We start from the raw sequence: 13033 nt of genomic DNA, 5'->3' as shown, positions 1-13033 counted from the left end.
TCGGTGAGAGACAATTGGGTGCAAGATTAGGTTAAGTTTTTGATGGCATAATTTTCAAATTAAAATTCACCGCCAAAAACTTAATCCTCCACCAAAACATTAATCAATTCGATTGCAAATTATGTGATTGTCGATGGTTGTAATAAAGAAAAGTCGTTTTTGAGATTTGTTCACAAGTTCGTAAAAAATCGCGAGTTATTATGAGTAAAATCGATTTCCAATTGATCGAAAATCGATGCTATTGTCTGTTTTTTAGATTATGTATACAATATATTATCTATGTGTTATAAAGTTAGTGTATGTTTGTACAAAATACTATTTATTGTCTGTGTAATTAGGCAAAGAAAGGGAAATTATTCAATCGCAGCTAGAGAGATGAGTTATTAACTATTAAAAAAAAACTACCAATTAATTATTTTTTAAAATCAAAATTGATTAATATAAAATTTTCCTTTAATTATTATTTTTTTAAATATAACTTACCTAATGTAATTTTTAATTTGTATTTTTTTATTAACACATAAGACTTTATTAAATTCATAATATAAATAAAAAAAAATCGAACTGCTTGCAAACGAAACAAAAATAATTAAAAACAAAAAAAAAATCGTAGAACATTTTTGCCTTAGCATTTACGCATAATCGTGAAACGTCTTGTGATAAAATAGAAAAGGAGATGGGTTTTAGGTCCCTGCGTGTATTTTTTGGGCTCGATTAATTCTTATTTACCATTCTTTTTTTATTGCTGCCGTATTTCTTTTTTCAATTTATTGTAAACTTAGATAAAACGTCGATGATACCTTTTTTTTGTTAGATATTAAATAAATTGATTTTTAAGTTATTAATTTATTTATTTTTAATAATTCCCTATCAATTTAGTACTAAATATTGCTGGCAGAAAGTTAAATACTGCCAATAGAAGACAGTTCATTTTGTACTGCTTAAATTTTGCTTGCAGAAGACTAGATATTACTGGCAGACAAGTAGATACTGCTTGCAAAACTCTCGACGTTATGTATTAGATACTAGTAATGAAAGACTAAAATTAATTAGGTAATAAAATGTGGATATGACATCATTATCTTAAATAATTATCTACGATGGAATTAACCTGAGTAAATAATAGCTGCGATAATAATATGCGAGTAAAATACTATACTTTGTCCACGATTATTGAAATTGATTCCATAAATTAATTTTTGAATAAAGTTTAAACGTCAATGTGACACAAATTCAATGTTACTAACTGTAACCAACTTCACAACAATTTGTCAAAATTAAATGTCAATTTTATAAAACGTTTCTTTACGAAAATTAATTAATTTATGCTTAAATCATACAAAAAAACGAATTTGTTTAGGTTTTTTTAATATCAAACATTTAAAAACTCCTAAAAAATTGAATTAAATTGACGTTTTTTAAAATTTTTCGTTTCAAATAATTATTATTAGTCTGTCAAGTTGGTTACTCGTGAATAATGATTATTATTCAGTAATAGCATCCGAATATTTTAGACGTTTCAAACTGTGTACATTTTTGGAATAATAGTTTTATTTATGTGGAAATAATAATCTAATTCGTCGCAATAGCTTCCGGTACTTTTTAAATTAAATCAATAAAAATAAAGGTATTCAAAAAACCAAATATATCATAATAATTTATTTTCATTAAAAAACGGGCTTATTCGGTACATACAAATTAATTTATTATATTTAAAAAAGTAAGAAAAACCCAAAAATAAAGTTTTTTTGTAATTTTTAAATATTTGTAACTTGGGTTGCATACACAATTCTTTTAAATTTTCAATACAAACAAAAAACATAACCTTAAAAATTTGACTTAATTGTTTAAAGTTGTTTTTATTATTAAAATCGTTTAACGTGTAATAGTGGTAATACTAATAACATTATTTAAGAGATAACACATATTTCATAGTAAAATGTGATTTCTTCTAGTGAAACTGTAGGAAAGATCTACAATTATCTAGATTTATCACTAATTATGAGGTTATCTAGAAGGAGCCAAAGGATATTAATAGAGGAAAAGTAACAAGAAACGTGGTGAAAAGGAGCTCTCTCTAGCAACTTTGAATTCTAAATAATACCCAAAAACTATCTCGGAAACTACTTAACGTAAGTATTTTTTATGTATATATTTATTTTAATTTTAACTAATTTTAATACAAATTAAAATTAATGTAGTGTTAGTTATGTCTATATAGACAACAAGAAAATACAATCAAATAAGTTTAGTTGGTTTTATTAAAAATGATTGATTTTAATTTCCATTATAAACTTAATTTGTAAAATTTAAATTATTAATAATATATGATTTATTCGGTACATAAAAATTAATTTGTTATATTAAAAAACAGTAAGAAATCACCCAAAATTAAAATTTCTGTAATTTTTATATATTTGTAATTTGGGTTGCATACACATTTGTTTTAAATTTTCAATACAAACAAAAAACATAACCTTAAAAATTTAACTTAATTGTTTAAAGTTGTTTTTATTATTAAAATCGTTTAAAGTGTAATCGTGTTAATACTAATAACATTATTTAAGAGATAACACATATTTCATAGTAAAAATTTGATTTCTTCTAGTGAAACTGTAGGAAAGATGTAGAATTATCTATGAAGTTATCTAGAAGGAGCCAAAGGATATTAATAGAGGAAAAGCAACAAGAAACGTGGTGAAAAGGAGCTCTTTCTAGAAACTTTGAAGCTGTGCATTGAGTAATACCCAAAAACTATCTCGGAAACTACTTAACGTAAGTATTTTTTATGTAAAATATACAATTTATTTTAATTTTAACTAATTCTAATACAAATTAAAATTAATGTAGTGTTAGTTATGTCTATATAGACAACAAGAAAATACAATCAAATAAGTTTAGTTGGTTACATTAAAAATGATTGATTTTAATTTCCATTATGAACTTAATTTGTAAAATTTAAATTATTAATAATATATGATTTATTCGGTACATAAAAATTAATTTGTTATATTAAAAAACAGTAAGAAAACGCCCAGAATTTAAATTTTTGTAATTTTTAAATATTTGTAATTTGGGTTGCATACACATTTGTTTTAAATTTTCAATACAAACAAAAAACATAACCTTAAAAATTTGACTTAATTGTTTAAAGTTGTCTTCATTATTAAAATGTTAGTTTTAATACTATTTAAGAGATAACACGTATTTCATAGTAAAAATTTAATTTCTTCTAGGGAAACAGTACAAAGGATGGACAATTATTCAGGTTCATCACTAATTGTGAGGTTATCTAGGAGGAGCCAAAGCCAAAGGATATTAATAGAGGAAACGTCATGAAGAGGAGCTAGCTCTAGAATCGTTGAATCTGTACATATTGAATTCTAAATATTACCCAAAAACTGTCTTGGAACCTTCTTAATGTAAGTATTTTCTATGTAAAGTATATAATTTATTTTTATTTTAACTAATATTACCTTTAAAATTTAAATTTTTAATAATATATGATTTATTGGGTACATAAAAATTAATTTGTTATATTTAAAAAGAAGTAAGAAAAACAAAAATTTTAGGTTTTTTTGTAACTTTTAAGTATTTGTAATTTGGGTTGCATACACATTTGTTTTAAATTTTCAATACAAACAAAAAACATAACCTTAAAAATTTGACTTAATCCATTTCTTCATTACTAAAATCGTTAAAAGTGCTATTATTAACACTATTTAGTAGTTTCATAGTAAAAATTTGGTTTCTACCAGGGAAATGGTATGAAGCAAGAACAACTATCCAGATTCATCACTAATTGTGAGGTTATTAGAAGGAGTCAAAGATTATTGATAGACGAAAAGTAATAAGAAACGTGCTTGATCTAGAATCGTTGAAGCTGTGCATTGAATTCTAAATAATACCCAAAAACTATCCTGGAAACTACTTAACGTAAGTATTTTTTATATAAAGTATACAATTTATTTTCATTTTAACTAATTTTATTACAAATTAAAATGAATAATCATAAAAATTAATTTGTTGTATTAAAAAAAGTGAGAAAACCTAAAATTAAAGTTTTTTTGTAATTTTTAAAAATGCTGATTTATCTAATAACCATTAATTTGTCTTAGGCCTATCTGAAAGCGAATCTGTGGAAGATGTAACATTTTCTTTGGAAGTGGTTGCTTATTCTTATGTCCAAAACAAGAGCTGTAGCTCTTATGCTACATCTAGGCAAATGAAATAATTCTTAAAAAACAATGTTAAGAGTCTAAATGTCTTTTAGATTTATTATTGCATGTTATTATTTATTAAGAAAAATATCGCGATGTGTGTTAGTATAATAATAAGTCAGCATAGTAATCTATGGTGGTAACTTTCCAGAAAATTGCTGAATATTCTTGACAATAGTGGTTTGGGTTGCCTACACCTCAATTAATTAATTTATTTTTTTTCTCAAATTACATATTTTTTTTTAAATATACTCATCCACAAGTCATAATCAATATAAATACTATTTTTATTGATAAGGCCCAAATAGCTTCAGTCAATTAATAAGATAATTTTTCTGTTTGGTTAAAGAAATTATTAATAATAATATAGACGTCGATAATTCTTCATGAGTATATCATCATCAGGATCATTTCCTCTAAAGAAATGGGTCACTTTTCGTTTTTGTGTCCAAATTTATGCATGCATATCATTATATAAAAATAAACCTGTAATTATTATATTTTGACTATAAAAAATAAATAAAAAAAGAAAATACTATGGCGTTTTATTTAAAATAATTAAAATTTTTGAATCGTCCTATACAAAATTTCACTTAGTGAAGATTCAAACCAACAAATTTAATTAATATCGCCATCTATATTTCAATTTTCGAACTAATTTGGTTATTATGAAATTTTAGTTGGTTCGAAACTCGGCTAAGGAAAAAAACTATACCGGGTGATCCAAATAAAAATTTTTATTCAGATTGAAATTTTCTCGAAATGTATTTATTTTTGAATCACCCGGTATAATTTTTTCTTAGCCGAGTCTCGAACCATCGATAATTTAATTAAAAGCGCCATCTATCGTTCAATAACCGAACTAATCGGAATAATTTTGAAATTTTAGTTGGTTTGAAACTCGGCTAAGGAAAAAACTATACCGGGTGGTCCAAATAAAAATTGTAATTTGAATTAAAAATTTCTCGAGATTAATATATTTTTGAATCACCCGGTATACTTTTTTATTAGCCGAGTTTCAAACCATCAGTAATTTAAATAAAGAGCGCCATCTATCGTTCAATTACCGAACTAATCGGAATAATTTTGAAATTGAGGTTGGTTTGAAACTTGGCTAACGAAAAAACTATACCGGGTGATTCAAATAAAAATTGTAATTCGGATTGAAAATTTCTCGAGATTAATTTATTTTTGAATCACCCGGTATACTTTTTTCTTAGCAGAGTTTCAAACCATCAGTAATTTAAATAAAATCGCCATCTATCGTTCAATTACCGAACTAATCGGAATAATTTTGAAATTGAGGTTGGTTTGAAACTCGACTAAGGAAAAAACTATACCAGGTGATCCAATAAAAATTGTAATTTGGATTAAAATTTTCTCGAAATGTATTTATTTTTGAATCACCCGGTATACTTTTTTCTTAGCCGAGTTTCGAACCATCAGTAATTTAAATGAAAAGCGCCATCTATCGTTCAATTACCGAACTAATCGGAATTATATTTTTACTTAGTCGAGTTTCAAACCGCCCGGAATTCAAATGAAGTACCCACCTTTTGTTCAATTCATGAACTAATCGGGATTAATTAACTAGAATTGTGAAAAAGATGTTGGATTGAACGATATGTAAATAAGAGAAACAGTTTATATTTCAAATAAAATTTATTGTCCTTAAAAATGAGCTCCTAATTACTACCAAGCTCAACAAATAATGTATGTAAAGATTTTCTTTAAAATATTTTAATTTCCAATCCCAATAAAAACCCTAAAAATAGAAATGTTGTCTATTAATCTAGTTATATTGAAGTACACCGCCATAACTTTAATTTAATAAATACAACAATTTAATAAAACTAAATAGCACTTTAATTAATTGTGAATGTATGTTTATTTCTTACCTTGATATATCCTTTTATTCCTAATTAGATATAAACAAAAACCATTTTCTTCTGATTAATTGTTATTGGAGTTAAAAAAAATCTTGATGAATCTTGGTTTTAATTGACTTTTCAGCATCCTTAGGTTAATTTCCATTCAAATCTCATCAATAAGCGCCTTTTCTATTCAACAAAATCAAATAAATTTAAGAATTAATAAAGCAATGATGACATTAAATGACATTGAACTTCAGATGTCAATGCAACCAGCTTAAATTTAATTAAAAATCAAAAATCACTAAAACTAAAAAGACAACCTAAAAATTATTGATTTTAATTTTTACCAATTATTTTATTAAAAACGAGTGTTTATTTCTTACCTTGATAAATCCCTTTATTTCGTATTTTCCGTATTATTCCGAAACAAAAATGCTTTTCTTCTGATTAATGGTTATCGGGGTTAAAAAAAGATCTTAACAAACGTTGGTTTTAATTGATTTTTCATCATCCACGGAATCTTCAGATTAATTTCCATTCAAATCTCTTCAATACACGCCTTTTCTATTCAACAAAATCAAGTAAATTTAAAAATTATTAAAGAATAAATTAATACCAGCTGATTTCATACATGACAATGCTTCATTTGTCAATGCAACCAACTTAAATTTAATTTAAAATAAAAAATCACTAAAACTGAAAAGATAACCTCAAAATTTTCGATTTTAATTTTTACCGATTTACTAATTATTTAATTAAAAATGGGTGTTTATTTCTTACCTTGATAAATCCTTATATTTTTTATTTTCCTTTACGGCGATGATACCTTTTTTTTGTTAGATATTAAATAAATTGATTTTTAAGTTATGAATAATTTATTTATTATTTTTAATAATTCCCTATCAATTTAGTACTAAATATTGCTGGCAAAAAATTAAATAGAAGTCTGCTTCATTAAAAATCGGAATTCTCATTGCAGTTCATTTTGTACTGCTTAATTACTGGCAGACAAGTAGATACTGCTTGCAAAACACTCGACCCTATGTATTAGATACTAGTAATGAAGGAGGACTAGATGCTAGTAATAAAAGACCAAAATTAATTAGGTAATAAAAACTGATTAAATAGTTATGAGTTATTATTTTCTTATAATGTGGTAACCAAAAATGAGGTAAATAAGGCAGTAATAAATAAGTCTAAATACGTATTGATATGACATCATTATCTTAAATAATTATCTACGATGGAATGTTTTGTAAACAATTACGTATTTGAGTCCACGTTTGTAAACCCTAAAAAAGATGAATTAGTTATTATTAATGAATAAAAAATTTTATAACGAACCTTTTTAGCAGCTTTTAATTGGAGGAGTGCAAAAGCGACGAGGGTTTCCTTTAAATCGGCGGCTTTTTGCACTTGGAAACGATCGACGTCCGTTAAAGCTTTCGAACTAAACTCCCTAAACAAAATTAATTAATTTTTATCATATTAGATTTTTACTTCGTCATTCTCAAGTAGGTAGTAAGAGCGGCAGAAAAAAAAGGAAAAGATATCATTTTACGGAGAGGCGATAAATGAAATGATAAGCTCGGTTTTAATGGGGTCTCTCATAGTGCTAAGAAATCTTTCCGCGTATCAACCTGAAATTACTACTATCTTGTGTTTGTTGAATTGGGTAAACAGAAATAATCAAATATTTTCGACACAATGCCAAAGCTGTGGGTGAGTTAATTTTTTTAAACAAGTTTATTAATGAAATCAGCAAGTCATTCAGAAACTACTAATCTATTTAAGCATTAAAATGTGAACCTTGAGTGAAAATCACGCATACAAATAATGATCTTTATTTATTTTCGGATTTATCCAGATATATAGGTAGGAAACGTTTATTATTTATTACTTGTGTATGTAAGATAAGTACAGATAAGATCAAAATATAGTATATTATTGTATGAGCATACAATGAGTGGCATAATTAACCTGAGTGAATAATAGCTCATAATATGGGAGTAGAATACAATGAAATTGATTCTAAAAATTTATTTTTTAAATAAATTTTTGAGTAAAGTTAATGTGACACAAATTCAATGTTACTAACTGTAACCAACTTCACAACAATTTGTCAAAATTAAATGTCAATTTTATAAAACGTCGTTTTCTTTACGAAAATTAATTAATTTATGCTTAAATCATACGAAAAAAGGAATTTGTTTAAGTTTTTTTAATGTCAAACATTTAGAAACTCCTAAAAAATTAAATTAAATTGACGTTTTTTGAAATTTTAACGTTTCAAATAATTATAATTCACTTCGTGAAAAATGACTAACCTTTTATTTCAGAAAACTCATTCATAAGGTATATATTATAAGGTAGTTGTGGACAATTTTATTTTTTAAATAAATTTTTGAATAAAATTAATGTGACACAAATTCAATGTTACTAACTGTAGCCAACTTCACAACAATTTGTCAAAATTAAATGTCAATTTTATAAAACGTCGTTTTCTTTACGAAAATTAATTAATTTATGCTTAAATCATACGAAAAAAGGAATTTGTTTTAATGTCAAACATTTAGAAATTCCTAAAAAATTGAATTAAATTGACGTTTTTTGAAATTTTAACGTTTCAAATAATTATTTTTCACTTCGTGAAAACTGACTAACCTTTTATTTTAGAAAACTCATTTATAAGATATATATTATAAGGTAGTTGTGGACAAATTTATTTTTTAAATAAATTTTTGAATAAAATTAATGTGACACAAATTCAATGTTACTAACTGTAACCAACTTCACAACAATTTGTCAAAATGAAATGTCAATTTTATAAAACGTCGTTTTCTTTACGAAAATTAATTAATTTATGCTTAAATCATACGAAAAAAGGAATTTGTTTTAATGTCAAACAATTAGAAATTCCTAAAAAATTAAATTAAATTGACGTTTTTTGAAATTTTATAATATAAATAAATAGCGCGACGAATATTATTGATAAGAGAGTTAATTATTAAATGTTGTAGAAAACAAGTAGAAGAAATAAACAGGTTATTATTCCAAGATAAAATTAATAAATTTTCGTTTCATTTTGACGAATTGTTGTGACGTTGGTTACAGTTGGTAACATTGAATTTGTGTCACATTGACGTTTAAACTTTATTCAAAAATTTATTTAAAGAAATAAATTTATGGAATCAATCTCAATAGGAGTCATGGACAAATCAATTCACATATAATGAGCTATTACTCACTCAGGTTAATAATATACTATTATTAAAAATGAAATTTTTTTAATACTTACGTTAAATCACTTTTAGATTGATTAACAGCTTCGGTTGCTTCGTGAATTTGCTGATCTAAATCGTTAACTTTCATCTCTCGGACTTCCTCGGTATCAATCGTACCAAAAAGTCTCGACATAATCCCAATTTTTCCCTGAATAGCTCGCGTTTTTTCCGCGTTTTTCGCACTCACATTTTCCTCTGCATTCTCTAATTTCACCAGTAAAGTCTCGTGGTTCCTACAAATTTGTTGCAAAGCTACAGCGAAAAATAAGTACTCCTTAAATTGATCGACGAGTAATTCTTCGTCTTCTAATAACCCATCGACGCTGGATGAGAGCGAATCTAAATAATGCCCGGTTTTTTGTAGCGCATCCCCCATTTCTTTTTCGATGGCGCTCCATTCGCTAAAAACCCTTCCGTAATTTTGATGTAGCTTGTAAACGTTGTATTGTTTTTCCGCCACCCTCGAGCGGGCTTTTAGCATGTTGTAAATGCAAGTATGCATCGAATTTCGTCGTGATTTTAACGTTTCGAAATGCGAGTTGGGATTTTTAAGCCGATGGGTGGAAACGCTTAACGATTTTAATTTATTCTCGGCTATTTTCCAATAACCGTTACTCTCCAAAGAACCTTTCCATGTATCGTGTTGCAAAAACTCAATAAAAATTTTATTCCACCCTAAAACGGGGTGTGATGCGACTCTTAATAAAAAAGTTTCTAAAGCAGCTCTACGCCGGTCGACAAAATCAGGATCAAAAGTGTCAGTTGAAACTTTTTGCCAACTAAAAAGAACCCGCTTCTCAGGAAGTGGAGGGACCACAATGTAAGGATATGTGTGTTCGAGATAATCGTGTACTGTCTCAAATTCGGAATAACGCCTCCAAACCGTCGAAATTTTCGACAATTTAACGTGAAACTCCAAATCTGTGCATCTAATAACATTAAAATTACTTTATAATTCTTAAATTATTAACATAACTTACTTAGTTTCAATAAGATAGGTTGTGTAGAACTCCCTGAAATGCAACGATCCATTTGTACGTTTCTCCGATTCAACAACGGATATTTCCACGTGATTTAACAAAGTATCCTGAAAAGAATTAAATTAATTAAAATCGAGGTTAAATCCTCAAAAATATTAACCTCTTTTTGGTCTCCACCCAGCAAATACAATTTTTTAGTTTTCGATGAATTTTCACCCATTTTTCAATATCAATCTTTTAACTAAGAACATTTAATTAACAATTCTTATCAATTAAACGAAACAATCTTTTTAAATCTTAACAGCTGTCATTATGACAGCTAAAAATGACGTTTATGAAATTACCGAATCAATACACTAGTTGGAATGTTAAAAAAGAGATGGCGACTTAAACAGATTATTGTTAATAATAAATATATTAATTAAATTAATATATTTATTATTAATTGGTGTTTTAAAATCCTTTTCTTTGAAGATATCGCTAACATTTATCATTATGACAGCTAAAAATGACGTTTACGAAATTACCGAATCAATACACTAGTTGGAATGTTTAAAAAGAGATGGCGACTTAAACAGATTATTATTAATAATAAATTTATTAATTAAATTAATTTAATTGGTGTTTTAAAATCCTTTTCTTTGAAGATATCGCTAACAGCTATCATTATGACAGCTAAAAATGACGTTTATGAAATTACCGAATCAATACACTAGTTGGAATGTTAAAAAAGAGATGGCGACTTAAAAAGATTATTATTAATAATAAATTTATTAATTAAATTAATTTAATTGACGTTTTAAAATCCTTTTCTTTGAAGATATCGTTAACATTTATCATTATGACAGCTAAAAATGACGTTTATGAAATTATCGAATCAATACACTAGTTGGGATGTTAAAAAAGAGATGGCGACTTAAAAAGATTATTATTAATAATAAATTTATTAATTAAATTAATTTAATTGGTGTTTTAAAATCCTTTTCTTTGAAGATATCGTTAACATTTATCATTATGACAGCTAAAAATGACGTTTATGAAATTACCGAATCAATACACTAGTTGGAATGTTAAAAAAGAGATGGCGACTTAAAAAGATTATTATTAATAATAAATTTATTAATTAAATTAATTTAATTGGTGTTTTAAAATCCTTTTCTTTGAAGATATCGTTAACATTTATCATTATGACAGCTAAAAATGACGTTTATGAAATTACCGAATCAATACACTAATTGGGATGTTAAAAAAGAGATGGAGACTTAAAAAGATTTTATAAATAATAAATTTATTAATTAAATTAATTTAATTGACGTTTTAAAATCCTTTTCTTTGAAGATATCGTTAACAGCTATCATTATGACAGCTAAATATGATGTTTATGAAATTACCGAATCAATACACTAGTTGGAATGTTAAAAAAGAGATGGCGACTTAAACAGATTATTATTAATAATAAATTTATTAATTAAATTAATTTAATTGCCGTTTTAAAATCCTTTTCTTTGAAGATATCGTTAACAGCTATCATTATGACAGCTAAAAATGACGTTTATGAAATTACCGAATCAATACACTAGTTAGGATGTTAAAAAAGAGATGGCGACTTAAACAGATTATTATTAATAATAAATTTATTAATTAAATTAATTTAATTGGTGTTTTAAAATCCTTTTCTTTGAAGATATCGTTAACAGCTATCATTATAACAGCTAAAAATGACGTTTGTGAAATTATCGAATCAATACACTAGTTGGAATGTTAAAAAAGAGATGGCGACTTAAACAGATTATTATTAATAATAAATTTATTAATTAAATTAATTTAATTGATGTTTTAAAATCCTTTTCTTTGAAGATATCGTTAACAGCTATCATTATGACAGCTAAAAATGACGTTTGTGAAATTATCGAATCAATACACTAGTTGGGATGTTAAAAAAGAGATGGCGACTTAAAAAGGTTATTATTAATAATAAATTTATTAATTAAATTAATTTAATTGGTGTTTTAAAATCCTTTTCTTTGAAGATATCGTTAACAGCTATCATTATGACAGCTAAAAATGACGTTTATGAAATTACCGAATCAATACACTAGTTGGGATGTTAAAAAAGAGATGGCGACTTAAAAAGATTATTATTAATAATAAATTTATTAATTAAATTAATTTAATTGACGTTTTAAAATCCTTTTCTTTGAAGATATCGTTGACAGCTATCATTATGACAGCTAAAAATGACGTTTATGAAATTACCGAATCAATACACTAGTTGGAATGTTAAAAAAGAGATGGCGACTTAAACAGATTATTATTAATAATAAATTTATTAATTTAATTGATGTTTTAAAATCCTTTTCTTTGAAGATATTGTTAACAGCTATCATTATGACAGCTAAAAATGACGTTTATGAAATTACCGAATCAATACACTAGTTAGGATGTTAAAAAAGAGATGGCGACTTAAACAGATTATTATTAATAATAAATTTATTAATTAAATTAATTTAATTGATGTTTTAAAATCCTTTTCTTTGAAGATATCGTTAACAGCTATCATTATGACAGCTAAAAATGACGTTTATGAAATTACCGAATCAATACACTAGTTGGAATGTTAAAAAAGAGATGGCGACTTAAAAAGATTGTTATTAACAATAAATTTATTAATTAAA

General features: G+C 25.8%; 1 protein-coding gene and 2 long non-coding RNA genes across 4 annotated transcripts; 1 reads left to right on the top strand and 2 right to left on the bottom strand.

Annotated features, from left to right (window-relative positions):
* Window positions 1–1793: 1793 nt before the first annotated feature.
* Window positions 1794–4755, top strand: LOC111419677 (uncharacterized). 2 transcript variants are annotated; one of them, XR_011641608.1, is made up of 6 exons: window positions 1794–1891; window positions 1956–2132; window positions 2609–2775; window positions 3237–3422; window positions 3730–3936; window positions 4119–4755. It is a non-coding gene; the product is annotated as an uncharacterized lncRNA (long non-coding RNA). The 2 variants fall into 2 exon arrangements; XR_011641607.1 differs by having other exon boundaries at window positions 1796–1891; window positions 3759–3936.
* Window positions 4756–5863: 1108 nt separating this feature from the next.
* LOC111419674 (uncharacterized) lies at window positions 5864–6721 on the bottom strand. Its single transcript, XR_011641548.1, has 3 exons — window positions 6478–6721; window positions 6119–6280; window positions 5864–5985 (listed from the first exon to the last, which is right to left on the bottom strand). It is a non-coding gene; the product is annotated as an uncharacterized lncRNA (long non-coding RNA).
* Window positions 6722–7214: 493 nt separating this feature from the next.
* Window positions 7215–10683, bottom strand: LOC111419673 (sorting nexin-4-like). The gene is made up of 5 exons (XM_023052525.2): window positions 10519–10683; window positions 10359–10465; window positions 9393–10307; window positions 7439–7553; window positions 7215–7386 (listed from the first exon to the last, which is right to left on the bottom strand). The coding sequence occupies exons 1-5, from the start codon at window positions 10576–10578 to the stop codon at window positions 7333–7335; spliced, it is 1251 nt and encodes a 416-aa protein (XP_022908293.2). The 5' UTR covers window positions 10579–10683; the 3' UTR covers window positions 7215–7332.
* Window positions 10684–13033: the final 2350 nt, after the last annotated feature.

Source organism: Onthophagus taurus, chromosome 10 (genome assembly GCF_036711975.1).
Source record: "Onthophagus taurus isolate NC chromosome 10, IU_Otau_3.0, whole genome shotgun sequence".
In the NCBI taxonomy this organism is placed as follows: domain Eukaryota; kingdom Metazoa; phylum Arthropoda; class Insecta; order Coleoptera; family Scarabaeidae; genus Onthophagus; species Onthophagus taurus.
This window is presented reverse-complemented; position numbering and strand designations above follow the sequence as displayed.

Coding starts and splice junctions, on each gene's coding strand:
- LOC111419673 (XM_023052525.2), bottom strand. CDS start 10,578: ATGGGTGAAAATTCATCGAAAACTAAAAAATTGTATTTGCTGGGTGGA. Junction 10,466..10,518: donor TGGGTGGAGACCAAAAAGAG/GTTAATATTTTT, acceptor AATTCTTTTCAG/GATACTTTGTTAAATCACGT. Junction 7,554..9,392: donor CAATCTAAAAGTGATTTAAC/GTAAGTATTAAA, acceptor AATTTTGTTTAG/GGAGTTTAGTTCGAAAGCTT.